The sequence below is a fragment of the Equus asinus genome, chromosome X (assembly GCF_041296235.1).
Source record: "Equus asinus isolate D_3611 breed Donkey chromosome X, EquAss-T2T_v2, whole genome shotgun sequence".
NCBI lineage: Eukaryota > Metazoa > Chordata > Mammalia > Perissodactyla > Equidae > Equus > Equus asinus.
In genome coordinates, this window is record NC_091820.1 from 63,641,270 (window position 1) to 63,669,181 (window position 27,912).

The 27,912-nt window shown below is 35.9% G+C and overlaps 1 protein-coding gene across 1 annotated transcript in view; it reads right to left on the bottom strand.

Moving 5' to 3' along the window:
* LOC106838359 (charged multivesicular body protein 1B2) overlaps nt 1-27,072 on the bottom strand; it is a 44,065-nt gene extending 16,993 nt beyond the window's left edge. Inside the window, exons 1-2 of the mRNA XM_014852381.3 lie at nt 26,885-27,072; nt 4,097-4,194 (exon numbers count right to left, since the gene is read on the bottom strand). Of these exons, the coding sequence (XP_014707867.1) occupies nt 4,097-4,194; nt 26,885-26,900 (114 nt within the window). The 5' untranslated portion in view covers nt 26,901-27,072. The remainder of the gene's footprint in view (nt 1-4,096; nt 4,195-26,884) is intronic.
* Between the last annotated feature and the right edge of the window lie 840 nt (nt 27,073-27,912).

The window sequence follows — 27,912 nt, forward strand, 5'->3', positions numbered from 1 at the left end:
AAGATCCCTGACCGCTGGATACTTGTTTCCAATTCTTCAATATAAACAGCGATATAAGTATACTAGTACATGTAACCTCACACACTTTCCAAGTTTTTTTCTAGTTAACATCTATAACCATACACTTACAATTCTTTTATTCTTGTGATGAGAATTTTTAAGATCTACTCTCTTAGCAACTTTCAAACATACAATACAGTATTATTAACTATAGTCACCATGCTGTACATTACATCCCCAGAACTTATTTATTTCATAATTTTAAGTTTGTACCTTCTGACCACCATCTCCAATTTCACCAACTCCCAACTACCCAACTCTGGCAACCAAGAATCTGTTCTCTTTATCTATGAGTTTGTATTTTTTTTTTTTTAGATTCCACATATAAGTGAGATCATGTGCTATTTCTCTTTGTCTGACTTATTTCACTTAACATAATGCTCTCAAGGTCCATCTATGTTGCTGCAAATGGCAGGATTTCCTTCTTTTTTATGGCTAAATAATATTCCATTTTATATATATTCCACATCTTCCTTTTCCATTCATTCACTGATGGACACTTACATTGTTTCCATGTCTTGGCTATTGTAAACAATGCTGTAATGGACATGGCAGTGCAATACCTTTTTGAGTTATTTTTTCCTTTCCTTTGGATAAATACCCAGAAGTGGAACTGCTGGGTCACATGGTAGTTCTATTTTTAATTTTCTGAGAAACCTCCATACTGTTTTTCATAGTGGCTGCACCAATTTACATTCCCACCAACAGTACACGAGGGTTCCCGTTTTTCCATATCCTCTCCAACACTTATTTCTTGTCTTGCTTGATAACAGCCATTCTAACAGGTATGAGGTGATATCTCATTACAGTTTTAATACATTTCCCTAATGATGAGTGATGTTGAGAACCTTTTCACGTACCTGTTGGCCATCTGTGTGTCTTTTTTTTGGAAAAACGTCTATTCAGATCCTGTACCGATTTTTAAATCAGATTGATTTCTTGCTATTGAGTTGTATCAGTTCTTTATACAATTTGGATATTACCCTTTTATCAGATATATGACTTGCAAATATTTTCTCCCATTCCATAGGCTGTCTTTTCACTTTGTTGATACTTTCCTTTGCTGTGCCAAAGCTTTTTAGTTTGAGGTAGCCCCATTTGTTTATTTTTGCTTTTGTTGCCTTTACTTTTAGCGTCATATCCAAAAAATCATCTCTGAGACCAATGTCAAGGAGCTTACCACCTGTTTTCTTCTAGGAGTTTTATGATTTCAGGTCTTATGGTCAAGTCTTTAACCCATTTTGAGATAATTTCTGTATATGGTGTAAGATAGTGGTCTTTGCTTCTTTTGCATATGGCTGTCCAATTTTCCCAGGATCATTTATTGAAGAGCCTGTCCTTTCTCCATTGTATATTCACGGATCCTTTGTCATAAATTAACTGACCATCTATGCATGGGTTTATTTCTGGGCTCTCTATTCTGTTCCATTGATCTATGTGTCTGTTTTTATGTCAATACCATACAGTTTTGCACACTAAAGCTTTGTAATATATTTTGCAATCAGGAAGCATAATGTCTCCAGCATTGTTCTTTCTCAAGATTGCTTTGGATAGTCAGGGTCTTCTGTGTTCCATACAAATTTTAGGATTGTTCTATTTCTGTGAAAAATGTCATCAGAATTTTAACAGGGATTGCATTGAACCTGGAGATTGCTTCGGGTAGTGTGGTCATTTTAAAAATATTAATTGTTCCAATCCATAAGCATGGAATATCTTTCCATTTATGCCATCTTCAATTTCTTTCAATAAGGTCTTACGGTTTTCAGTGTATAGATCTTTCAACTCTTTGGTTAAATTTATCCCTAGGTATTTTATTTTTTTGATGCAATTATAAATGAGACTGTTTCCTTAATTTCTTTCTTATAGTTATTCGTGTATAAAAACACAATTGATTTTCATATATTGATTATATATCTTGCAACTTTACTGAATTCGTTTATCCTTACAGTTTTTGGTGGTGTTTTTAGGGTTTTCTACATAGAATATCATGTCATCTGCAAACAGTGGCAGTTTTACTTCTTCCTTTCCAATTTGGATGCCTTTCATTCTTTATTCTTGCCTAATTGCTCTGGCTAGGACTTCCAATACTATGTGGAATAAAAGCATTAAGAGTGGGCAGCAATGTCTTGTTCCTGATCTTAGAGAATAAGTTTTCATCCCTTCACTGTTGAGTATGATGACAGCTGTGGGCTTATTGTTTATTGCCTTTATTATGTCAAAGTTCATTCCCTCTATAGCCACTCTGTTGAGAGTTGTTATTATGAGGGGATGTTGAATTTTGTCAAATGCTTCTTCTGCATCTACTGAGATGATCTTAGGATTTTTTTCCTTCATTTTGTTAATGTGGTGTATCACATTGATGAATTTGCGGATATTGAACCATCCTTGCATCCCTGGAATAAATCTCACTTGATCACAGTATATGATCCTTTTAAAGTATTGTTGAATTTGGTTTGCTAGTATTTTGTTGAGGATTTTTGCATCTATGTTCATCAGGGATCTTGGCATGTAATTTTCCTTTTCTTGTAGTTTCCTTGCCTGGTTTTGGTATCAGGGTAATGCTCGCCTTGTAAAATGAGTTTGGAAGTCTTCTCTGCTCTTTTATTTATTGGAAGACATTAAGATGGATTGCTATTAATTCTTTAAATGTTATAATTCACCAGTGAAGCCATCTGGTCCTGGAGTTTTGTTTGTTGGGATTTCACACATTTTAATGCTGCCATGCTTGCCTGAGATTTGAAATCTCAAAAATCATTTTTAGGCTATTTCTAATCTCCTCAATATATAGAAATATTAGCCAAAGATCTTTTTATGCTTTCTCTTTCCTTGCAATAGTTGGGATTATGTTTTTAAAAAAGGATGCTCCTAATATATCAATTTTAGCTTTATTTTTTCTTCTAACTCAGCCAATCTACTTCCATCTTCTTTTCTGCAACTTTTCTTCCCTTCCCTTAAAGTTTTCCCTATTACAAGTAGACAAAATACCCAAAGTGACTCAATTTAAAGATTGGATATATGCTGTTATCAAAGATCTGAATAAGTAATAAAATATTAAAAATAGATATATAAATACACACGTGCAGAAAAGAGTTAACATAGCAAGCCTGAGACTGATATCAACAGAAAGGTCTACTTGCAAGTTTGGCACTTGGCTGGTATCTAGAAACTTGGATTTGGGGCAGGTTCCCACCATTTCCAGAATGGTTAAGAGTGGCTCATCATGCTTAAACTGTTGGTACAAACAATGCGGTGTAGGCCAAATATCAAATTTCCTTCTGGGAGTCTGGAATTTTGGTGTGTGCTAGGCAGAGGATGCAATGATTACCAATAAAAGCCTTGGACTCCTAGGTGCAGGAGAACTTCCCTGGTACACAACACTTCACACATGTTGTCACAATCTGTTGCTAGAGTAATTAAGCTTGTCCTATGTGACTCCACCGTGAGAGAACTATTGGGAGCTTGAGGCTGGATTCCTCCAAACTTTGTCCCATATGCCTTTTCCCTTGGTTGACTTTGCTTTGTACCCTTTTAGCGTATTACATCATAACCAGGAGTACAATGTATGTTGAGTCCTGTGAATCCTCCTGGCAAATACATGATATACAAACCACAATAGCCATTAATGCTATACACTGTTTAGACATAAAACTTTTGAGAGTGCAGCAATTAAAATGAGCCAAAATATGTTAAATATTATTCCTACATATAAGCTTTATACTTCTCAGTCAGAGTGGTTTTGGCTATAAACCAAAGGACAGTCTTTGATGTAGGTAACAGAACAGTCAGGTAACATTCTGTTACAGTTACATTCTGTCTTATGAGACTTACTGGCACATATCAATAGTAATAAACAAAAAAGAGCCATCATTAACTATGTTGGATAACAAATAATTTATTTAAATAGATATCTGGTTTAGAATACTAAAGCCAGCAATCTTTCTTCAATGTAAAATAAACTGAAACAACCACTCTTTCATGATTCATTGCACTTCTTTCATGAGCTCAAAAGACAGTAAAAATACCAAAAATGGCTTACTTTTTTAATCTTGGCCTTTTCAGCCTTTTCTTCTTTATCGCATTTCTTGGCATTCCTATTAAGTTCTTTTGCAGCAAATTTCAAGTTAAAGAGGTGTTCTGGAAATATATGTTAAGGCTATTCAAAAAAGGCATTTCGCAACCTAACTACCTACACATAAGGTGTTAAATTATAAAAGTTATCAGATAAGATTATGATATTTAAACCAACTGTTCACAAAGTTTGAGGAAACAGAATTTTTCTCTTCTACATCTGTTTTCTATTAAAAAAAACATAACGGCAAGAAAGATTTATTAATTGTGAAGGAAAAAATAGCAACTTTATAGTAGAAAGACATGGCAGACACCACCTTATCAAGGATAAGATCACCAGTGATGACATTTCAGCATCATTTACCTTTTAAAATGATGAACTGAGAAGGGAAGATCATCATTTCTATGGTGTTGTTGCCAAAAACATAACCTCAATCTACTCAAGAGAAAACATCAGACAATCCTGAACTGAGAGACATTCTACGATATAACTGACCAGTGTACTCTTCAAGTGTCAAGTTCATTAAAAGCAAAGAAAGACTGAAGAACTGTCACAGAGTGGAGAATACTAAGGAGACATGCCAACTAAACACAATGTGGGATCCTGGACTGGATCCCGGAACAGAAAAAAGACATTAGTGGAAAAACTGGTGAAATTTAAGTAAGATCAGTAGTTTAATTAATAATACTGTAGCGATGTTGATTTCCTCTTGTTGATAATTATACTATGGTTACGTAAGATGTTAACATTAGAAGCAGCTTAGTAAAGGGTACAAAAGAACTCTCTGTACTATTTTTACAATTTTTCTTTAAGTCTAAAACTACTGTAAGATTGAAAATTTTAAATTAAAAAAGAAAAATGTAATGGGAAGAAAAGTGCTCTGTTCAATAAGACCCCAATGAGCAATACCATAAAGTTTTCACAAATATGAAGTATATGCACATGAATATGACAAAGCAGTGTAGATTATTTCAAAACCAAGTAGGGGCTGGCCCAGTGGTGCAGCGGTTAAGTTCACACGTTCCGCTTCTTGGCAGCCCGGGGTTTGCCGGTTTGGATCCCGGGTGCGGACATGGCACTGCTTGGCAAAAGCCACGCTGTGGTAGGCATCACACATATAAAGTATAGGAAGATGGGCATGGATGTTAGCTCAGGGCCAGTCTTCCTCAGCAAAAAGAGGAGGATTGGCAGTAGTTAGCTCAGGGCTAATCTTCCTCAAAAAAAAAAAAAAAAAACAACAACTAGTCTGCACCATGATTAAATCACTAGTTAGGAAGATTCTATGTGTTTTCTGCCCTTTAGGAAAAGGTAAAATCTACTTTTTTAAAAGCTTGATTCTGTATTTCTTCAGGATACCTACAAAAATGATGTAGGGTTCGTTTTTTCTGAAAGGTATACATGCATCATATAGTTTAAAAGGCTGACTTTTGGATTGATTATATCACTGTCAGAAAACAAGAATTATTTGACTGTTTTATTTACCAAAACTAAATCATAAATTAAGCTACCTTCTTCATCTCTCAATGGCTTAATGTTCTAATTTGACACTTTATTTATGGATAACGAGAGGGATGACTTGGCTACCCTGAGTATTTTTCATCAACAGCAAACATACCTAGAATTGTTAAGAAAATAAGTATATGTGTATGAATTTCTGGGTAACTTTAATGTAAAATGTATTTTACGTTTATAAGTAAGATTTACCAATTTCAGCTAGGTGACTGAGAAAGTTATAGCTCTTTTTAAAAACAGGGTTTCTCAACCTAAGTATTACTGATATTCTGGGCCAGATAATACTTTGTTGTGGGGGCTGCTGTGTGAATTCCAGGAAGTTTATCAGTGTCCCTGGCCATTACCTAGTAGATGACACCAGCACCTTCCCTACCCAACTGCAAGAATCCAAAATGTCTTCATACACTGTCAAATGTCACCTGGGGAGGGGGGGCAAAATCGAACTGTGCTGAGAATCTGAATCACTGATATAGATGGAAACAAAGGAAAAGAAATAGTTTTTCATTTCCCAAATCATCTCCCAAATAGAATCACTGTCTCTGTATAAAGAGTCACTATAGTCAAAAGCTAAATTAAGAAACCAGTTATTTTAGATGAATTCATGTAACTAATAAATTCTTTGTTGTTTTTAAAGAATGATCTCATCTTCCCTTAAACCTGAAATTTACTATAAACTGCAAATACTGAGGACTGACTGCTGAATGCCTAAATCTGTACTTACTATTAATAGTTAAGGTTGATCATGGTCTAAAATATTGGCCAAAAAAGAATTAATAGGAGATTCATTACAAAAGTCCATTTGATACCATAGAGCTATTTTCCCCTTTATCCTAAAAAGACAGGAAACACTTCCATAAATATGGAAGCCTAGAGATTTAGAAAAACACCTCAAAATACTGAATAAACCACAAGTGTCCTTTTAAACACAGAACTTAGCTTGCAAAAGGGGAAGGAAAATCCTTAGGGGACAGAATCAAAGAGGAAGAAGGAAATATCAGTAGTAGGTAAGCACTGAAGCCCCTGAAGTCAAAGCACCTATTGGGACCACATGAGGTAAGGTGCCGGATCTGAACTTTCTGAATAAAGCTAGAACTCTTGAAGGCTACAACATTAGCATAAGGGTGTGACAGAAAAATGTTTTATCAGCTGGCAAAGGAAGATGAGATGACAAGGTTAAGGGTTAATGTGGGCCGTGATTCACAGCTAGGGGTGCAGCAAAGTAGATAAAGAAAATTAGTTAAAGCTGAGGAGAAAATTAGCAAATGAATATAGATCTGAATTAAGACTAGACTGAGAAAATAAGATTAGTACTAAAAAGAGGATAAGAGATAAAGAAAATAGAATAATAATGTCTACTATCTGGAATCCCATAAAGGCATAATGAAGAGAATGTGTGAAGGGTTATAGTCAAAGATATAAACCCTGAGAGTAACAAGAGATGAGAGAAAAAAAATCTTTAGATTCAGGAAGCACCAAAAAAAAATCCCAAGCAGGATGAACAAAAATAAATCCGCACTTAGATACATTATGGTAAATCCCAGAATACCAAAGACCAAAATAACTTAAAAAAAAAACCATAGTGAAAATTCAGGTTACTTACAAAAGAACTAAAATCAGAATGAACAGAATTTTCAAACAAAACGTTAAAGAAACTTCCAAAGTATGTACAGAGGATTCATATTATTCATGGTAGTTATACTTCATGAAGTCACTGCAAACAGTGAATTAGCAAGTATGGAACCATTGCTCTTAGGGAAAATCAGGGTTAGATTAATGCAAGCCTGTGTTCATAACATTTTCATCAACCTATCAATGCATAACCTTGTTTTGTATTTATGTTTTAATGCACCTTATTAAATTTATATTGCTAATTTATTAACATTGAATTAATGGGCAACAGCATTATAACTTATCTCTGACAGAAGCTCATTTAACGCACATATATTCTCCATAAAGCACATCATGGCCTTGCACTTATGAACACTACACAGCCCTTTAGCATTATACTTGAGGATCAGTGAAATCACCAAGAAAAAGCACAAAAAAATGTAAAAATTGTGGCACCAGACAGAACGTGAAAAAGACACTTGTTTACAGTATTGAGAGTTGAAATATGAAGGCAGAGCATCACATTGTTCAACCTCAGATGGGAATGTGTGCCTTGGGCCACTCAAACTTCTCACTGACTGAGCATGTCCACGAATGATTCTAAAACCAAAAACACAGCAAGGACTGATTTTCAGGTTATAAACAGATTTTAGTGAGTAGGTGAATTTGCAAATACAGATTCTGTAAATAATGATGACTGAATAATGATGACTGACTGTACGTCACAAGGAACAAAATTAGGACAGACATAATGAAAGGCTTAGTGAGCCCAGAGACTGGTAAACACATGGGTAAGTCCAGAGAAATACTGACTATAAAATAATTGTAATGTCTAATTTTGGAGATAAAAAGGCAGAACAAACATTATTAGATAGGAAAAACATATAAGACAGAGGATGGGAGTGACTGAAGTTAAATGTTTAAAAATCTTTATATTACTCAGAAGAAGGAAAGAGTTTCTGATTTTTTAGATAATCAATTAACTATGAATGTTAGAATGTGAAGGTTATTCCTAAGGAAATAGCATGTAACTCCAAAAACAGTAGAGAAAAAAATGGGGTGAGACACTTAATAAATCCAAAAGAACGTAGCAAAAGAGAAGCAAATCACAGAGAAAACAGGATCAAGAGAGATCATAAGATACAGCCAATGCGTCACTTAACAATAGGGATATGTTCTGAGAAATGCATCATTAGGCAATTTTCTTGTTGTGCAAACATCATAGAGTGCACTTACACAAACCTAGAAGGCACAGTCTACTACACACCTAGGCCATATGGTATTAATCTTAGGGGACCACCGTTGTATATGAGGTCCATCATTGACTGAAATGTTGTTAAGCAATGCATGACTGTAAAAGGATAGAAACATCTCCAAAATGTCAGGATGGATTACAAAAATAATGAAACAAACTAGAGCTATGTGTTTTAAACAGGACTTTAAAACATAAAGACACAAAGGTTGGACATAAAAGGAGAGAAAATGTTATACCAGACAAATAATTACCCAAAAAAAAGCAGATGTAACTTTATTAGGATCAATCAGACCACCTAAAAGCAGCATTAGGCATTTAACAAAAGCGGGGTCACTATAAAATGATAAAAAGTAAATTTAGAAGTGGATGAAATTCTAAACTTCCATGTACCTCTACATAGCATCACAATGTCTTTGTGTATATGTATATAAAATTGACAGAGAGAAAATTATCAACCTTAGGAGACTATAACAAAACTCTCAGTAACTGACAAAACTAAGAATATGAAGTTATGAAACTATTATGAAGCTTAATTTAATAAACATATAGAGAAGTGTAGGCAATCTTGTACCCAATAATTTGAGAATACACATCATTTTAAGCATGTAAGACAGATGAAAACTGATCCTGCACTAGGCCATAAAGCAAATCTGAAATAATAGATATCAAACTAGCAGTCTAATCACAACTCTATAATGAATGAACTAATTAATATGGGGATTCTCTTCACAATTTTCCTGTAAGAATCTAAAACTCTTCTAAAATTTAAAAAGCTTATTAAAATATATATCTGGAAATTAAAAAAAATTATACGTATGGAATGAAGAAGAAATTAAAATGAAAAATTTTTAAAAATAGTTAGAATTGAGTGACAACGAAATGAGTGGAATGTGGGTTGTAGGACTTTGAGCTAATGCCATACTCAGATTTGAGTTTTCTAGCCTTAGAAATTCACATTAGGAAAGAATGCAGGCTAAAAATTAACATGATAAGTATTCATTTCATAAAGTCAGGAAAAGTATAGAATCAACCCCAAAGAAGCATAAGGACAGCAAAAAAAATCTCAGAGGAAAAAAACAGAAACAAAGATATAATAGAAAGAATAAAAAAGTCCAAAGTTGAGTTCTCTGTAAAGACTAGTAACTTTCACATACTTCTGTACAAACTGATCAAGGAAAAAGAGAAGGCATAAACAAACAGTGTAGGAATGAAAAACGAGAAATAATGGCAGATACAGTAGAGATATTTTAAAATAATGAATTATGAACATTATGCCAATAAATTGAAAGTTTTAGACAAAAATGGACAATCCTTGAATATTATAAAACCAAATTAAAAAGTAAATAATCTAAATTCTTGACTCAATGTTAAAACATTTTAACATATAAATTAATTAATAAACAACAGCCACAGGCCCAGATGGTTTTACTGGTACACTGCATCAATTATTGAAAAAAAAGTAATACCTATCTTATGCAAACTGTTCCAAACAATAGAAAACAGAAGGAAGACTTCTCAACTTTGATACCCAAATCAAAAAAGGATACTATATGTGAATGGGCAAACACAGACCAAATTCACTTATAAATAACATGTAAAAATGAGCAATTAAGCAAATATTACAGGTACCTCATATTCATGATGGGTTTATCCTAGAAATGCAAGGATGGTTTAATATTAAAAAAAACTATCTTGTTATTTTTTGAGGAAGATAGGCCCTGAGATAACATCTGATGCCAATTCTCCTCTTTTTGCTGAGGAAGATTGGCCCTCAGCCAACATCTGTGCCCATCTTCCTCTACTTTATACGTGGGACACTTGCCACAGCATGGCTTGATAAGTGGTGTGTAAGTCCATGGCCGGGATGCAAACCAAAAACGTGCAAGCTTAACCACTATGCCACCAGGCCGGCCCCCATCCATGTATTTTAACCATATTAGAATATTAAAGAAAACACAGATGACAATCTCAATACATAAAGAAAAAACATTAAATAAAATCCAATATTCAATGGTTTCATCAAACCAACATTCAGAAGAATGGTTTAAACTTCTAGCAAACTAGGAATGGAAAAAACTTTCTTAACCTCAAAAAACATGTATTTATCAAAAATCTATAGCAAACACCATCCTTAATAGTGAATATTAGAATATTAGAATTCCTTTAAAAATCAGTAACAAGAAAATGATCCTGCCATAGGTTTTTTCTTTGTTTGTTGTTTCATGAACTGTTCTTCTAGAGTCCTAGCAAGCATGGTAAGAAATGAAAAAAGAAATAGGGGCCAGCCCAGTGGCAGAGCGGTTAAGTGCACAGGTTCTGCTTCGGCGGCTCAGGGTTCGCCAGTTTGGGTCCCAGGTGTGGAGATGGCACCGCTTGGCAAGCCATGTGGTAGGCATCCCACATATAAAGTGGAGGAAGATGGGCAGAGATGTTAGCTCAGGGCCAGTCTTCCTCAGCAAAAAGAGAAGGATTGGCAGCAGATGTTAGCTCAGGGCTAATGTTCCTCAAAAAAAAAAAAAAAAAGAAAAAAGAAATAAAAGGTACATGGATTATAATAGAAATCATCAAAGCATCATTACTTTCTGACAATACAGAATGTATCATCTATGTAGGTAAATGTCTACACAGATAATTAAAAGTACACATATTCTCCAACCCAGAAATCCCACTCCTAGGTATATATCCTAAAGAAATTGTCCCCAGTTGACAGAGGAAATACGTACAGGCATACCTCAGAGATAGTGCAGATTCAGTTCAAAACCACTGCAATAAAGTCACACGAATATTTTGGTTTCCTACTGCATATAGAAGTTATGTTTACCCTATAGTATAGTCTATTAAGTGTGCAGTAGCATTACATCCAAAAGAACATACATACCTTAATTAAAAAATACTTTCTGGCTAAAAAATGCTAACCATCACCTGAGCCTTCTGGGAATCAATCTTTTTGCTGGTGGAGGGTCTTGTAAAAAAATGCATTATCTGGATCATCATGGAGGCGTAAGAGAATCCTTTTGTCTCTTCCCTTCAATCTACAGTGAAAAAAAATCCATAATCCAAAAAAGCCTACAGTGCACAATACAACAGGACCCCAAAAAGATCGCACATTGGTACATACAAAGGTGGGTGAATCGGAGCACACAGAGGAGGCTAAATACGGGAATAGCAGAGGCAGAGCCCAGGATCCTGGATGACAGCTGTGGTAGCTTAAACAGCAACCCCCAGCCCCAGAGAACTCAGTGGGTGGCAGCAGAGGCACACGTGTGTGACTCTAGCCAGCTAGCTGCAGCAGAACCTGAGGACGTGGGAAGCAGAGCAGCAGTGGATGCAAAGCCCCGTGATCCCAGGCCCCCCAGCTTCAGCTCAGAGCCTAGTAGCAGCAGGAGAGGTGCATACAGAACCCTGACATCCCAACCGCAGTGGCGCATATGACCACAAGGTAACAGGTAACACCTGAGACAGTGTGCAACATACAAGGCTCACTCCTCACCTTCTCACTCCCCTCACCACAGCAGTGGAGCTCCCAACTCAGGTGACCCAGGACACAGCTGAGGTGTGAGCCATCCCTGTGCCCCTGGTGGCAAAGCCAGTGATGGCAAAACCATCAACAGCAAGGAATCAGTGACCCATGAAGCAAAGGTAACAACAATAAGAGTACTGGTGATACCCTAAATAGATGTCGTGGAGGGTAGAACATGTAGATCCTCAAATATAGACAGAGGTAGCTCAGCCAAGAGAAACCAAAAACTAGCACTATGGTGCTACCTAGTGAAAAACAAAAAAAGGCTTCTAATCTCCAAGCAATTGAAAAGTTTCAAGCAAAACAAAGTACACCTAAATTAAAACTATGTTTGTGACAACACATGCACTGGCAGAGGAATAACTCAGTAAGCATCACAAAAAGCCATGGTATCATGGCTAAAAAAAGAAAACAATTTTCTAGAAACAAAACATAAAGTCACGGAAGATGGTGATCTAACTGAAGAATTCAAACAACTGTCATAAAAAAACACTTAACAAGCTACAAGAACACTCAAAAGGCAGTTGAATGAGCCCAAGAATAAAATCATTCAACAGGAGGAATACGTTACCAAAAAGATTGAAATTCTAAGAAAGAACCAAAGAAATTCTGGAGCTGAAGAACTAAATAAGTGAAATGAAGAATGCATTAGAAAGCATTGGAAATAGAGCAGATCATATGCAAGAGAGAATTAGCGAGCTCAAAGATAGAAACATAGAAATGATGATGCAGGTAAAAGAGAGAGAACCGAGACTTAAAAAAAATGTAAAAATTCTATGAGAATTATCTGACTCCATTACAAAAGGCAATATAAGGGAAATGGGTATCCCAGAAGGAGAAGAGAGAGAGAAGGGTGCAGAGAGATTATTTAAAGAAACAATAGCTGAGAACTTTTCAAACCTGGGGAAGGAACTAGAGATACAAATCAATGAAGCTAATAAACATCCAAATATCCCAAAGCAAAAAAGACATTCGCAAAAACACATGATAAAAAAAACTATCAAAAATCAATGACAAAGACATAAAATTAAAAGTAGTGAGGGAGAAAAAGACAATAACCTACAATGGAATTCCAAGTAGGATATGAGCAGATTTCTAAGGAGAAACCCAACAGGCCTTGTAGAGAGTGAAAAGATATATGCCAAATATTGAAAGATAAAAACTGTCAGCCAAGAATACTCTATCCAGCAAGAATATCTATCAGATATAAAGGAGAAATAAAGGCTTTCCCAGACAAACAAAAGCAGAGAGAGATCATCGCCACTAGACGTACCTTATGAAAAGTGTTGAAAGGAGCCTTCCTACTTGAAAAGGCAAAGGTATACAAAGCTTTGAGCAAGTGAAAATAGAATCAGAAAACTGCAAATCTGTATGAGAATAGAATAGTATAAACTTAATTATAATATAAAGGTTAAGGGGAAAGGAAGCATTAATAATAACTATAACCACTTCAATTTGATAAATAACTCACAATACAAGAGGGGATAATTTGTGACAACAAAAACATATACAAGAGGAAAAGGATGGACCCTGTATAGGCAAATGAAGATAAGATGCTATCAGCAGAAAAAGAACTATCTCATCTATGAGATCTTTTATACAAACCTCATGGTAACCACAAAACAAAAATTCAGAGCAGAGTCACAAAACATAAAAAAAGAGGAAACTGAGAAGCACATCACAGAAAACCACCAAACTGAAACGGCAGACAGAAACACAAGAAAAAAAGAACCAATGAAAATACAGAGCAATCAAAAAACAGAAGATAAAATGGCAGCAGTAAGGCCTTATACATCAATAATCACCCTCAATGTAAATGTATTAAATTCACCAAACAAAAGACACAGAGTAGCTGGATAGTTTAAAAAGCAAGACATCAAAATACGCTGCCTCCAAGAGATCCATCTCAACTCTAAAGACAAACGGCACAGCGTGAAGGGATGGACAATGATATTCCAAGCAAATGGCAACCAAAAGAAAGCTGATATAGCTGTACTTATATCACACAAAACAGACTTCAAGCCAAAAAAGTTAATAAGATACAAAGATGGACATTATATAATAACAAAGGGGACAATCCATCAAGAAGACATAACATTTACTAATATATATGTACCTAATACAGGAGCACCAAAATATATAAAGCAATTATTAATAGACCTAAATGGAGAAATTGACAGCAACACAATAATAGCAGGGGACCTTAGTATCCTACTTACATCAACGGATAGATCATTCAGACAGAAAGTCAATGAGGAAACATCAACCTTAAATGAAACATTAGACAAGATGAATTTAATAGGTTCATATAACATTCCATCCAAAAGCAGAATACATATTCTTCCCAAGTGCTCAGGGAACATTCTCAAAGAAGGACCACATGCTGTGAAGCAAAACAAGTCCCAATAAATTACAGAAGACTGAAACTATATCAAGCATCTTTTCCCACAATGATGTTAAGAACTACAAAAACAACTACAAGAAGGAGGCTGGAAAAGTCACAAATATGTGAACACTAAACAACATGCTACTGAACAACTATGGGGTTAATGAAGAAATCAAAGGAGGAATCAAAAAACACCTGGAGACAAATGAAAATGAAAACACAACATATCAAAACTTATGGGATGCAGCAAAAGCAGTACTAAGAGAGAAATTTATAGCAATACAGGCCTTCCTTAAGAAACAGGAAAAATTTCAAACAAACTTACACTATACCTAAAAGAACTACAAAAAAGAAGAACAAAGCCCAAAGTCAGTATAAGGAAGGAAATAATAAAAATTAGAGGAGAAATAAATAAAATAGAGACTAAGAAGACAACAGAAAGGATCACTGAAACTAAGAGCTGGTTCTTTGAAAAGATAAAATTGATAAACTTTAGCTAGATTCAGTAAGAAAGAGAGAGAAGGCTCAAACAAAATCAGAAACAAAAGAGGAGAATGACAATGAATAGCACAAAAATGCAAAGGATAAGAGAATACTATGAAATGCTATATGCCAACAAATTGGATACGCTAGAAGAAATGGATAAATTCTTAGAATCATACAACCTCCCAGAACTGAATCAAGAAGAAATAGAGAATCTGAATAGAATGATAACTTGTAAGGACATTGAAACACTAATCAAAAACCTCTCACAAAATAAAAGTCCAGAACCAGACTGCTTCCTTGGTGAATTCTACCAAACATTCAAAGAATATCTAATACCTATACACCTCAAACTCTTTCAAAAATTGAAGAGGAGGGGACACTTCCTAACTCACTTTACAAGGCCAACACTACTCTGACACCAAAACCAGACAAGGACAACACAAAAAAAGAAAATTACAGGCCAATATCTCTGATGAACATAGATGCAAAAATGCTCAACGAAATATTAGCAAATCGAATACAACAATACTTTAAAAGGATCATACACCATGATCAAGTGGGATTTATCCCGGGGAAACAAGGATAGTTCAGCATCTGCAAATCAATCAACATATTGGTATACCACATTAACAAAATGAAGAATAAAAATCACTTGATCTCAATAGATGGAGAGAAAGCATTGGACAAGATTCAGCACCATTTATGATAAAATCTCTCAGTGAAATGGGTATAGAAAGAAAATATCTCAACATAATAAAGGTCATATATGACAAATGCACAGCTATCATCATACTCAATGGTGAACAACTGAAAGTTATTTCCCCAAGAACAAGAAAAAAACAAGCATGTCCACTCTTGCCACTCTTATTCAACACAGTATTGGAAGTCCTAGCCAGAGAAATTAGGAGGAAAAAGAAACAAAAGTTATCCAAATTAGAAAGAAAGAAGTGCAACTGTCACTTTTTGCAGATGACATGATGTTATATATAGAAAACCTAAATAATACACCAAAAAACTATTAAAGTTAATGAACACAATAAAGTTGCAGCATACAAAATCAACAAACAAAAATCAGTTGCATTTTTATACACTAACAACAAACTTGCAGAAACAGAAATCAAGAATACAGTCCCATTTACAATCACAACAAAAAGAATAAAATACCTAGGAATAAACTTAACCATGGAGGTGAAAAACCTATACACTGAAAACTATAAGACACTGATGAAAGAAATCAAAGACTACACAAAGAAATGGAAAGATATTCAATGCTGATGGATTAGAAGAATTAACATAGTTAAAATGTCCATATTACGTAAAGCAATCTACAGATTCAATGCAATACCTATCAAAATTCCAATGCCATTTTTCATGGAAATAGAACAAAGAATCCTAAAATTTATATGGAACAAAAAGACTCTGAATAGACAAAGGAGTCCTGAGAAAAAAGAACAAAGCTGGAGGTATCACACTCCCTGATTTCAAAATATACTACAAAGCTACAGTAATCAAAACAGAATGGTGCTGGCAGAAAAACAGACACACAGATCGATGCAACAGAATTGAGAGTCCAGCAATACCACCACAAATTTATGGACAGTTAATTTTTGACAAAGGAGCCAAGAACATACAATGGAGAAAGGGAAGTCTCTTAAATAAATGGTGTTGAGAAAACTGGACAGCCACATGCAAAAGAATGAAAGTATACCATTATCTTACACCATACACAAAAATTAAGTCTACATGGATTAAAGACTTAAATGGGAGACCTGAAATCATAAAACTCCTAGGAGAAAACAGAGGCAGTATGCTCTTTGGCATTGGTCTTAGCAGTATTTTTTTGAATACCATATCTCCTCAGGCAAGACAAACAAAAGCAAAAATAAACAAATGGGGGACTACATGAAACTAAAAGGCTTCTGTACAGCAAAGGAAACCATCAACAAAATGAAAAGGCAACATTTCACTGGGAGAAGGTATTTTCACATCGTATATCTGATAAGGGGTTAATATCCAAAATATATAAAGAATAAAATTCAACAACAAAAACTCAATGTAACTTAAAAAATAGGCAAAGGATCAGAACAGACACTTTTCCAAAGAAGATATACAGACGGCAACAGGCAGATGAAAAGATGTTCAACATAATTATTAGGGACATGCAAATACAAACCACAATCCCCTCAGAATACCCATTAGAATGGCTATTACTTAAAAGTCAAGAAACAATAAGCGTTGGAGAGGATGCGGAGAAAAGAGAACCCTCATACACCGCTGGTGGAAATGTAAATTCGTGAGGTACTATGGAAAACATATGAAGACTCCTCAGAAAATTAAAAATAGAACTACCACGTGATCCAGCTACTCCACTTCTGGGTATTTATCCAAAGAACATGAAAACACTAACTTGAAAAGATTACACACCCCTATGTTCACTGCAGCATTATTCACAAAAGCCAACACATGGAAACAACCTAAGTGCCCATCAACAGGAAGAATGGATAAAGAAGACGTGGTATACATATACATACAAAATGGACTATTACTCAGACATTAAAACAGATGAAATCTTGCCATTTGTGATGACACGGATGGACCCTGAGGGTATTATGCTAAGTGAAATTAGTCAAATGGAGACAGATAAATACTGTATCATTTCACTCATAGGTGGAAGATAAAAACAGAGAACAGATTGTTCCTTACTAGAGGGTAAGGGGGAGGCAAGAAGGGTAAAGAAGTACATTTGTATCGTGACAGACGGCAACTAGACTCTTGGTGGGGAACACGATGTAGTCTGTACAAAAGGCAAAATATAATGATGTATGCCTGAAATTTATACAATGTTATACATCAATGTTACCTCAAAAAAAATGCAGTATCTGAGAAGCAAAATAAAGCAAAGGGCAATAAAACGAGGTACATCTGTAAAAGAAGGATCATTAGCAGTATTGTTTGTAATTACAGAAAAAAAAGGAACCACTTAAATGTTCATCATTAACAGAATGGGTAAATTGTGGGATATTTCTACAATGAAAAACTATACAGAAGTGAAAATGAAAACGACATAATGAATGAATCCCACACATCATGTTGAATAGAAATGAAAATGGCAATATGATACCACATATATAAAATTGGAAAATATGCAAGATACAACTATATGCTAAGAATGTACATGTATGTGGTAAAATATAAAGAAATAGACATGATAAATATGAACTTTCACACAGCGTTTGTGTGTGGTGGGGCAAGAAGGAACTTGAGTCAGTAATATTTTATTTCTTAAGCCCAGTGGTAGGTAAATGATATGTTATTCTTTTTTGTGCTTTTTGGGGGTTGATGGGGATTAAAGTTACATGATTTAAAAAAGTCATTTCAAATAAAAGGTTATATTAATTTAACAGTTTACAGTTCTTGTTCATAAGATGGTATCTTTGAATTTTTAAAAAGGAAGGCTGTTTGAAAATTAAAAGAAAAAGAACAAAATCATGTATTAAATAATACTAGTATATGGAAAATACTGTTAGGAATGTGTATACTTGAACATGCTTGTGCTTTAAATTTAATATAAAATAGCTGCTGTCCAAGACTGTTTTCATAAATTCTGTTCCTAAACTTTGAGTATACCCTGTAGAAACACTAATTTGTAGGTTATGGTGTCAGTAGCTACTTACTCTGTATTCCCATGTTACTTTATATATCATGTCCTTTACTTCATTATAACTCTTTGTTTGCATGTCCGATTCTTCAACTAGACCATGGACACCCTGAGAATAAGGATGAGTCCTAATCATCCTTATATTATCAGCCTAATGCAGTGCTGAACAGCAGTTCTCAAAAGCTTTAAGTAACTGAATTCTAGTAGAAAAGTGTTTCGCAGTGGTACATGACATATTGGGAAAAAAGCACCACTGATATTGGCCAAGAGGACTCAATTATACATTTAAGCTTATAAATAAGTTTATACTAATACAATGTTATTTGTTATATATCACGATTCCAAATAAGATTTCATAAAGAAAAAAAGAGCTCTGTTGCTAAGAGTTAGAAAACTAATGTCACAGCAGATCCCAAACTTTTTTAATTTCATGGTCTGGTATAATTAAAACAAAGAATATACCAACACCAAAAATGTAGGAAGGAGAGTCTCAGAATAAAGGGAAGCTTTTAAAATTGAATACATTTAGCTTTGAAAAAATACGTTTTACATTGTCCCTTTTTATTTTTCTCATTCGGACTTGATTTTGAAACTTCATCACACACCAGTAGTATCACAATTACCAATAAAGCTCCTAAAAAATACAAAGTTCTGGACTCAATCTCTGGAATTTTCAGTTTGGTAGATCTGGCATGAGTCTCAGAAATCTGTAGCTTTTTAAAAGCTCACCAGGTGATTTTTATGCACATTTAGGTTTAGAAACCACTGATTCAGTATCCTCTTCCACAGGACAACTGAAATATTGGAATGTTTCTGTTGCTATCAAAAGTAACATGATAAGAGGCCACGGATCTCTATTTGATTCTTATGATACACATACATATTAGAATGTTTCTGTTGCAGATATATATCTATACACATATACATCCATGATCTCTTATCCACAGTTCCAAAATCCAAAAAGTTCTGAAAACTGAAAGTTATATATAATATTTGTTAGCAAAACATGACGTGACTAGAACAAATTTGATGACAAAACCTGATCTCAATAAGTTAGATATAGTCTTTAATTTATCCCACTTCATCTTCACGTTTTAGTGTAGGAATATTAACGCGTGCGATTATGAGGTGCTGCCACAAGCCACCAAGATATAATGCAATATACGGCATATGTTCCTTATTGCCTTTCTAAAATTTAGAGAAGTGTGAATGCTGATTTGAATATGAAAACAAATGGCAACTCAAATCAAAACCTGTTTCCCTGTGTACAGGAATTTTCTCATCTACCCAGTATATAGAATGGTTATTGTTTAAAATGCTCACACCTTAAAGTATAAAAGTACCTAAGAATGAGGAATAAGGCATTTTTTTAAATATTTCTTTTTGGAAAGGAGCTCTATGTAAACAGTTATTTTCCTGCATAAAAAAATTATTTATTTTTAAGTTCATGTCAGTAGTATTTTCTCTTTGAAAGTACATGGGGCTTAGAAAACGGTCTGAAACTTTATACTCTTGAGTACTTATAAATTTTAAAGTAACTCATATAATTTAAAAAATAATTTACTTTTAGTCTCCAGGAGGAATACTTTAACTATGAAAAGCACTTAATACAATGCAACAATGAGTGAAATAAAGCATGAGAATATTGACTAAATCATAATCACTAGCAGTTCTGACAACTACAACCCTATTATTACACTTGTTTTAATAAATTCAGAGTTAACAATTCAGTCCCATAGAAGCAGAAAATGCACGTGCACACACACACTCTACAAGTTCTTTTCAATTTAAGAAATCTTACCTATCATGAGGCTAGATGTACATTAAGGCCATACGAATTTTTACCAGGTCCTATTCTAAACAGCTCTAAAAGTTCAGAAATAAGGAGATGAATTCCCTAACCTCAACCTTAAACTAGAATATAGCAGACAGACAAGACCACCAACAGTTTAGTACAAATAAGTATAAGCACATGAATCCACAGATGACTACCTATCTTAGACTACCGCCATCAAATATATTCACGTGTCTATTTAGCCCAGGCAACCTGTAACACTAGTGTTTCTCTGATGATGAATCTTTTGTTCTAGGCCAGAAATCAAAACATCCTTGGGTCTAAAACCTTGCCTCTAACTCTTGGGTACTTTCTACGACTAGAGTAAGAAATTCTTAAATTCAGTTGTCTGCTATTCAAATCATCACACTCTGTGTATGCTACAATAAGTGAATACCCTCTATATTGAAGTGGGGAAATTGATTGTTGTTGTGGAAAACAACGACATCAATTCAACTACTAAATTGAGCTACGGAATAGAATTGATATATTGTGCAATATTTTAGATACTTTAGTTGGCTATAAATCCCTGGAGTATTTTTCTATTTGGAAAAATAACACTGGCAGAATAATCTCCTTCACTGACTGATCATAAATTGAATTTTGCTAAGTGGCTGTCATTAAGAAGGCATTTGTTTTTCTTTGCCCCCTGAAAAGGAAATGACTGAAATACTTCATGTTTGCTGGACTGAAAGTTTAGAAAGACTGAACAGTAATATTTATTAACACGTACAGAATGATGCATAAGTCCCTAGACTAGGTGCTGGGTGATGGCAGGCTCCAGCACCTTCTGCTTCAGGGATGTTGGCTTCCGCAAGTTATCTGGCTGTCTTTACACACAGTTCCTTTGCCTAGTATACCCTTCTTCCTCTCCCTACCATCTTCCTCTTAATCCCCATGAGGTTTCACACACACCACAATGCTAGCTTGCTGGCTAACAAAAACAGTAACACTGACTGAGAAACTGGTCTCAAAGATCTCCATTAACGACAACAGGTTTCCCTCCTCCTGCCAAAATCCACGCAAAAGCACACACACAAAAAAATAACTCATTTGGCCCTTGGGATTGATAAATAAGGAAATCAATGAATCATCTGAATATCCAATCATTTCTAATTTTCAGAAAGTATTAATATCCCATCTTCCAATTCTACAAAATTAAAATTTTCTAAACATTTAAAACATTACATCATACAGATGTACCTTTTAATATGAAATATCTATGAACCAGAGTTGTCTTCAAGACAATCTTCAGGCTTTCCCAAAGGTGATTGTGTAGATTCATGGTTTTTCAAACTCTCTTTGAAGCAAAACCTCAAGCGGAATGCCAATATATAGAAAAAGTAGCTCTGCACAACCCTAGGACTCCATCAAACATAAGTGAATTGCGCTGTAAGTTCTGGAGGCACTGTGGAAAAGTGAACACAACGGAGACTTTGGAGCCAAGCCCAGATCTTTTACCCTATAATTACAAGCTCTGTGGCTTTCTTAGCTCTAATTTCCTATTCTACAAAATTAGGGTACTACCACCTGTCTTCTAGTGTTGTCTTGAGGGTCTGAGATAACATATACAGAATCCCCACCACAAAGTTTGGCACATAGTAGATGTTCAATAAATTGTCATTACCATCTCATGACTTTGCTAAGTCACCTATCTTAATTGGGCAATATGGTTAGTCAAGGAATAAAAAGTCCCATTGTCTCTTTAAAACATTCTATGTGATTTAATTTATTTGCAATTACAGTGCTGACAGGCAAAAGACTATGTCTTAATAGATTATTGCTTTGAAATTTAAATACATAAGCATCAGGGCTCAACATATTCATTATGGATACAGAAGGAAGCCTTGTTTTAAGATTTCAATCTGCTTCCTCAAGGAAAATTGTTATTAGCTTACTAGTAGAATTTCATAGTAGAAATCTCATGTTCTGACTGCCTCTCTGAAGTAGGTGGAGCAACACTAAGTGAAAGTTACCCAAACACAGTAGGGCAGAAAGCTATTTGATTCCAAGTGACAACAGTAGGATTATGCAACCTTTTGGGCACAGAGAAGTAGAAGTTGAAAATAGAGGTTAGAGGAAGGAAATAAAAATGTTCACTAGCATCTGCCTGCCCCAGAATAAAGCAGTGGTACCAATACTATAGATTGTTTACTCATACATTTGATGAGAAGAAATGGCATTATGCATCCAACTTTCCCCTTTTCAGCTCGCAGCGTCTTGATGATCCCTTGCATATTTCTGGGAGGTAGAGTCTGGCATCCCAGAAATACAGGGAAATCATCAGAATTGAAAGGAACCTTAGAAATCACTTGTCAACTTCCTTCATGTTACAGACATGAAAACGAAAGCCTAGAGATGGATAACTGAGGATTAATTGCTGAATAAAAGAACAAGAAGGAACTCAAATCAAGCTCAAATCCTATTTTCCTCTTTGCATTTTAACTTTCATAGTGAATGGCTCAGGCTTGGTCCTCAAATGGCATCAAATGATGAACTGTAAGTAATCTTTACACTCAATACTTCTTGTAAGACACCATATTCTACCAGCTAGCCAGGCCATAAATTACAAGACTAAGGTCAGGTAAAGATATTTAAAAAGAAAATTTGAAATATTATTAATGTTGGTCAAAAAAAAAATCACAATGCATTTGTCAATACTAGCAAAACCTCAGACTCTGATATGTAATTAGTTCTGCTTTAGGACATCAAGCCATTCATAAGGGTGTAGACTTTTTTAAGGTAGCTGGCAATCTTTGCCTATAACAGTCTCATCTGTCTGAGCGACTACAAAAGGAAGTAACGAAACCAGTTCAGTTCACAACATCCCTTTGTCTACTCTCAGAATGTCAACAGTACCTATTATCTACTTCATTACAATCATGCATCATTTAACAATGGGGATACTTTTGAGAAATGTGGAATTGGGCAATTTTGCCATTGTGAGAATATCACAGAGTGTACTGAAGGTGAACAAAATTTGCCATCCTAAACATCCTAAAATGTGTCTCTTTAACATGGATGATTTTAGGCTGATTAGTTTTAAGGAACAAAAGACTGGAAAGTTTTTCTTGATTAACGATGCCCCCCTCCCCACGCCCGCTTCCCCGCCTAACAGAACTCAGATAAAAAACCTGTCTAACATGAACTAGGTGGTAGACAGGGAGGAACCTATAAAGGCTTGTTTATTGGGCTCCCCTCTGTGTTCTTCTATTTCTATGTGGCCAAACACTTGTTTTCCAAATATTTGCTTCTTTTCATCTACTTGTGAATTGTCTTCCTTCCCTTTGAAGTCCCTGACTCTCCCCATGCCCAAAATCTTCTTTTATCTTTAGCTGAGGATGGTATTTAAGTGAGGGCTTCAGCCATTTTGGCAGTTACTTGGTTTTCCTGGGTTTCTCCCATGTATGCACGTTATTAAACTTTTATTTTTCTCCTGTTAATCTGTCTCTTGTCAATTTAATTCTTCGACCAGCCAGAAGAACCTAGAACGGTAAAGAAAAATTCCTTCCTCTCCTACAGTACCTGCACAAACCTAGATGGTATGGCCTACTACACACCTAGGCTATATGGTACTAATCTTACGAGATCACCATTGTATATGCGGTCTGCTGTGGACTGAAATATCATAACGCAGTGCACAACTGTACTTTTCCACCTTTTTCAAGTTAGAATCCCTTGGAGAAACAGGTGTCAGCTATAGACATTTTCCCCAGGAAAAGGCACATACTAACATACAAAATTTTGCATACAATTTCAAGGAGTTTAATAAGTTCACACAGGGGATCAAGAATCGCTGCTCTAGCATTCATCTCAGTGTGTGCTACCTTGTACTGCTATGTATTTATCCTCACTCACTTGTGTCCTGGCTCAGTTAGATCAAAAGTTGCTTGAAGTTGGGAATGGGTGTTGTAACCCTCTCTATCGACAGCCTGGGTGCATTGCTCAGCCCATAGAAGGGACTCAGACTCAATATATGTTAATAATTAATTCTTAACAGAAGGTCACTTGCCCATTTTGTACAAGTCCACTATGGGCTGAGTGCTGTGCAAGCACATTAAGATTCAAAGATGAAAGATCAAGACCTCGCCCTCAAGGAATTCACAGTCTAATGTAAAAGAGAGATAAGTAAACATGATTACAATAGTGAGAAAAAAGGCTAAAATGGTGTCGAAAACAAATGAGGAAAGGGGCACACAGTAGGAACTGGTGGGAACTGGTCCTCTCAGGTTTCTAGGTTTGTTGACGATGGTGGGTTAGGAGATTAGGAAGATGACATGGAAAGCTTCCTGGAAATGAAGCATGCTTGAACTAAGTCCACACCAACAGAATGCCAGAAGAAGGGTAGAAACATAGAGAAGCAAAAAAACAAAAAAGAGCATGGAATAGAGAAGTATCCCTTAATTATTTCTCTATTGTTTCACTCCCATAGTTAATCAAACACTACTCCTGAAACATACTGTGTTAATACTGCACATATATTACTATTAATTCTGTACTTGTAAACACCTACATGAACATGTTACAACAAATAAATTTGGTCATTCCATCGAGTTCTTTGAACTGAGATTTGATCTAAACCACCATGATAAATTCAGTGTGTTTTAACTGTCCAAAGACAGAAGTCACAACTGCCATGCTAATTCAACTGTGTTGGCACATTTAGTCTTCTTATATACTGCAACAATGAGATTTTTGCATTTTATATAGGTGACAAATAAATGTTAGTCAAATTTCAGTTCAAGTTTTTTTTTTAATGTATGACAGGTCTCAAGCTATATGTCATTTTCCTCCTCTATATTCCAAGGAAAAGGTCTGGATTCTACAAAAAGAAATCAGAAGAAGGGATCACCGGCAAATGGTATGAATTAAATTAAACCTCCTTACTTCCTCTGATAGTCTGAAGGGTAGTTAACAGTTCATTTTTGTTAGGTATTACACTATTGTTAACAGTACCATTAATTTTAATTATAGTCAGTCACACATACTTTTCAGTGAAAGGAAATTAGTAGCCAATTATTTTGATGTTGAAAATCACATAGGGTAGGCTTAGGTAGAGCAAAAATAACCTGCACTACTAGAATAGGAAACAAAAGCAATTTTAGAGCTATTACTTCAAATTCTGAAAAATTCTGGGGAAAGAAAGCAATTTGTACTAAAATTTCTGAATACTTAACAGCATGTTCAAAACTTTATAATTTAGTAAGCCCTTCCATTTTATTTTATCTTCACGACAGCTTTATAAGGTTGGCAGGTCAGTATGTTTACAGATGAGTAAATACTGCATGACAGAGGCTATATGAGTTGTCCTAATTCACATGTCTCTTAAGAGGCAGAACTGGGATTAGAAATGGATCTTCTGACTCACAGTCCAGTGCTCTTTCCTTTATGATGCTGCTTTTAAAAAAAATCATCTAACACAACTACACTTCCATAAATTATATCCTTTAAACCATAGTGATAACTGGGCCTTTTAGTCATCCACTCTGTTCAAGAAGTGACCTAATTTGCACCTCCTCAAGCGTTCACATTTTATTCTTGGTTTATCTTGGCCAGCTCAGCACAGGATATGTATCAATATTATCAGTATGGCTTGCATAATTTAATCCTCTCACCAAATGTCTTTCCATGTTTCAGATTTACAAACTAATGAAGGCAAAAGAGCCGACATGAGCTATCAATCAATTACTATTACTTACATGTTGTCATTGTGCCAAGTTTTATTCAATGGCAACATACCAAGCTACTCTACTTTTTATAATCCTAACTCCTGGAAGGAGGAATTACAGCGATATGGAAATCCTGTGACGGTATTTCAGTTATGAAAAACAATTTCATCCTTCTTCAATTCAGGGCTTCCCACAGCTTGGTTCCTAACCCCAAACTCATTGCTTAAGTGGGAACACAGGTGCAACTGATGAAGTTTTAAAGCTTTAGAGAACTATAAGTTTCCTCGTGTGCTAAATCAGATTACTAACAAGCAAACACTCACCTTAGTTTGGAGGGCTGGTATTAAGCACTTTACCTCATTACCAGTCACCTCCATTCAGAAAAAGTAAGAAATTCCACAAAAGCTATTGCATTCAAAACCTATACCTCCGCCCCAAACCTCTGGCAAACTCCTGCCGTCTCTGTTTCCGAACCACTCCCTCTCTGTTTCTAAGAACAGGAAAAATTCACTGAAATGACAGGTGACAGTACATCTCAATGAGGGAAGGTTCGCGCTCAAGAATCTTGCTCAAACCAGTCCCGCGACTCCTCTGACTCTTGCCAAAGCAGTCTCACGTCCCGATTCTAGGATGGCGGCGGCCACCAGAAAAACAACAACAAAACAAAACAAGCTGCCGGCGCCTACCAATCGGCGTCAGTGCCCTCACCCCTCCACAACTAAATTTAAAAGGTCACCACCACCACCCGGCGCCTCCCAGGGCCCCAGTCCCTGCTCTTTCCCACTTCCCTTAGCCCTAGCAGCAGCTTTTCAGACCGGAAAGGATACTCTCCATATTCGACATGGTCCCACGACTTTTCTCGGGAGGCACCAGCCAGAAGTGGCAGCACGGCTTTCCTGGGAAGGTGCTCAGAGCACCGCCCTAGTCTGGAGCCGCAGCCCGCCCGGCTCCTAGGTGTGCAATCCCACTTCCCGTTTCTGCACACGGCCCGCCGGGGGGTGGAGCCTCTGCGCCCAAGGGGCGGGGCTGGGGCAACGCCAAAATGGCTGCCGCTTTGAGAGGCGGTTGGGGTGGGCTGCAGTCGCTGGGGGGCGTTGAGGGGTTCGAGGGCAAGAGGTTACGCTCCTCCCCCTTGTGTCCTCCGCGTGCACCCTAGTCTAACCCAATGCCTAACGGTTTTTCTCACCCAGCTAACCTGGTTTTCTCTCCTTTGTCGTCCTCTGAACTCTTTTTAACCTTCCGCCCCACCTCTTCCCTCAGATTTCACTCTATCCTTGGCCCCTCACTTCTCTTCTCAGAGCTTGTGTCTTACGGATGAAGGAAAAAGGTATAGGGCTTTTAAAGTACTTTGTTTAAAAAAACCTATAATCGTATGAACTAAGGGCGTAAGGGATTAGCGGGGTTGGTAATTTTGAGTTGTGAGGTTCAGCTCAAATTTTAAAAAGGCTCATGATCCTTAAAGTTTTAGTTGGAAGGGGAGGACAAAAAAAGGAAGGCTAGGTTCAAGGGGCGAAGTTGCTGTGCAATATATAATCGTAATAAATAAGTTATTTTTTATGATGGTGTAAAATATGAAAATTACTACGACATCTTTCTATAATGGGCGGGGAGGTTAATCGAAATACTGCATACTGGTTGGCGTTCTGTATGTGAGTGTTAAAATAGCCAATGGTAATTTATTAGGCGCCATCTCTCGATTTCTGGGAAGGAAGGAGATCCCTGGCGTGAGTGTCGCTGCATTTCAATTCAAAACTCTTGGAAATTCTAAGGAAGAGCTAAGAGATCTTTTCGGGAAAAACAGGAATGATTTTACTGAGGAATTTTATAAGTTCGGCGTTAATGTTTTTCTCTTTAA